The sequence below is a fragment of the Volvox carteri genome, assembly GCF_000143455.1.
Source record: "Volvox carteri f. nagariensis unplaced genomic scaffold VOLCAscaffold_289, whole genome shotgun sequence".
Lineage (NCBI taxonomy): Eukaryota > Viridiplantae > Chlorophyta > Chlorophyceae > Chlamydomonadales > Volvocaceae > Volvox > Volvox carteri.
The window spans coordinates 1-3,087 of NW_003307821.1; the positions used below are offsets into that span (position 1 = coordinate 1).

General features: G+C 51.6%; 1 protein-coding gene across 1 annotated transcript; it reads left to right on the forward strand.

Annotated features, from left to right (window-relative positions):
- Positions 1-257: 257 nt before the first annotated feature.
- VOLCADRAFT_101015 (uncharacterized protein) lies at positions 258-2,609 on the forward strand (the record flags this gene model as incomplete). Its single annotated transcript, XM_002959484.1, has 5 exons — positions 258-477; positions 1,266-1,354; positions 1,663-1,805; positions 2,285-2,394; positions 2,469-2,609. Coding segments are annotated over 5 exons (702 nt in total), but the record flags the coding sequence as incomplete, so codon positions are not given.
- Between the last annotated feature and the right edge of the window lie 478 nt (positions 2,610-3,087).

The window sequence follows — 3,087 nt, forward strand, 5'->3', positions numbered from 1 at the left end:
CTAGCCTTGGTGCGGTATTATTGCATATTAGTGAAAAGATGGTGAAATGCAAGCAGCGTTACATCGAAAATAGTGCCCCGCCCAGCTGCCGGATTCTACGCAGCATGGAAAGCGCTTCGTACATGTCTAGCTCTGTTGCTTATACAGGGACAAAATGTCTTCAGCGCCTGCAGAGGCAGCACGAAGGCCCATTTCGTATCCGGGGCAGGTTTTTCGAGTCTGGGACAACACTGGCACGGCCGGCTGCTTGTCAGCAGCTCTGGAGTGGCAAATGTATCAGATGGCTCCCTCTTTGTGGCCGCCTTGCGGGATCCAGCTGTCAAACGTATCGTTCTCACATCTCCACTGGTCGATGTCCCGCCTGACACCTGGGAGGCGGTCGGCGGCAACCTGCCCATCCCCATTACCCGCAATTTGACGTTGGAAGGAGACGAGGCGGACTGGCCGCTCCTGCGCCTTCACTACGTGAGGGACGTGGTGAGCAAAGACGGGCGTGCTGTGCATACATACTTAGGTACACTGTAGCGTTATTTCATACACGGACGTTCGATGGTGTGTTGTTAGTGCAAGGGCGGTGCATGCATACTATGCATACTATGCAGGCGGCTGGTAGAGGTTAAGGCCTGACTTCTGCTCCCAGTCGACCCAGTCGACCCGGGTTCAAATCCGCCTGCCGGCTCCTCGGGTGTTTGAGGAGTGATGAAATGGGAGGTGGCCCCCCATCATATGGACGGTGTAGGACGTGATAATATCAACTTGCGAGCTGACCAGGAACTAAGTTGATGCGCCGTTGATCCGCTAGATTTGGTTGGATGCTGGTGGTGAGTTGCCGAACCCAACGAATACATTCTGAAGTCGGATGGGGTGACGGATTAGGGTGCCCCTCTAGCAGGGGAGAGCAGGGACTGCCCCGGGAAAGGGGGCCGCTGGCGAAGTTAACCACCCTGTAACAACATACATACTAGGGACCCGCGCGTTACCCTTTTTCCTCAGTGGCCACTGGTGCTGATATCACAACAAGAGGACAGCGCGCACCATACACCCTTTCACACGCACCATCTATCAAGTTGCCAGCAGGTATTTATGGTGCCCAAAAAGGATGTCAAGCCGGTGTCATCATCTATGGTTTGAATGGAACGAAAGATTAACTTCCTGTGCAATGTACGCATGTATGCTGTTGCTAGGCTGACAATGTCCCACATTGCTGCCGTACTTACATGTACATGTCATCCGCCACTCTTGCGTTCCTTGTCATGTATTATCAGGTTCGGCTCATGGACACGGTCATCTGGGCTATCCGCTTCCTGTTCCTGGACAGCGCAAACGGAGACAACATCTATCGTGATCAGGGCAAGTTAGCTGGCGTTACTCGCTTGATGGTATATACATGCATGCATACAGCCCGGAAAGCCACAGTGGAATTGCAGCTATTTCAAGGGCTGTTCATGTTGTTCGCTTCGGCTGCGGTTGCTCCAGGACAGAGGTGTCGTACATGCCACGCGCTGGTAGCCAGTGCCGCCAGGCTTCATTCACCTTTCCTCCAACTAGCTCCGTCCCATAAGCGATGCACGAGGATGACTAACCCATCGCATCAAGCATTTCGATAGCAGCTTGACACTGGCTACCTGATTGCGAGTCGATGGCGCTCACTACTGCCAGCAGGCGACGGCCCCATCAGTTTATAGCACGTTCAGCCATGCATGGCAAACTGATTGACCGGTGTTGCGCAGGCTTTTCCTTCCTGGCTCCCACGTTGCCAAACCAAGAGTCAGAAATGCAGTATGGGCCAGCAGCCATGTCAATGAGTAAGTCCAACCAACCATGCGTATCTTGATGCCCAACATCCAGTACACGCATGGATGCATCCATCTCCATGTGCTGATGATATACACTTCTTTCATCACTGGTAATTGGGGAATGCATGCACGTGTTGATGTGGGCATGAACATACTATTTACACTGATATGCCAGTTCAATGCAATTCAATTCAAAATATGCATACTGGTAATGAGCAAGAGGACAGAAAGTCTATTCCGTCAGCATGGTGCCTGGAGCATGCACTCTTCCATCCATTCACACACGGACAATCCCGTTGGCTATGTTCTGTTGCCATCAGCAGCATCAGCAGATATCATAAGTACAGCAGTCGCGTTGGTACGGTGTGGGCTTCTTCAACAGGGCGCATGTAATGTAATGTTGTTACAGAGTGCGAGGCTTTTGGGCTGATCGGGGGTGCATATGCATGTGCGTGGTGATGGGCTGCTGCACCCGCATGTGTCGCCAGGGTTCTGCTTCCCATCCAAACTGAAGCTACAAACCGTTAAGGCAGTCGAGAGGCCGGCGAAATACCCGAATGCCAAACAGCTAATGGTGCTGAATTACCACTATCCGGAGGTAGGTGGCTAGGTTGCACGCATGACTACCACATCGCCTGCGTGCTCGCAACATTGCCTTGTGCTGCCATGAAGGCCTGCGTGGCAGCTTACTTGCCTACAGGTCACAAGTTGTTGTTACAGAGTGGGAGGCTTCTGGGTTCTGGGTCTCCAATCAAACACATTTGGATTGTCGTATCTAGGATTGAACTCCATACACACTATGACGACGGGTGATCGCGTTAAGTCCGCGTTAGCTCGCGTTAGTTCGCGTAGCGGTGCGAATCTTAGCGTTAGGTGCGAATGAGCATGCTTTTGTAACGCAAAGAGCTAACGCACAACGGCTATGGAAAAGCGGAAATCGGCCCTTCTGGCCAAGTTTTTTAAAAATTTATAATTTTCAGATTGTAAAGGTTTATTTGGAAATAAGCTTGCGTCGTTTTGGTCGACTTGGACAATTCATCCGTGCGTATGTTGAAACGCGAAGCATACGCGCATGTGTAGCAAGGCGATACGCATGCGATTCCATAATGCGATTCGTGCGTGTGGGGAGACAATGCGTAAAGCAATTCGCGTCCACTCGCACATCAAACGCACACAGTCCGCAAGGCTATTTGCATGCGAATGCATGTTGCGTATCATGCGTATGAAGGCTGATTGCATAAAGCTTAACGCGGCCTAACACTCACCTTACGCACACATTTCGCAACGCATT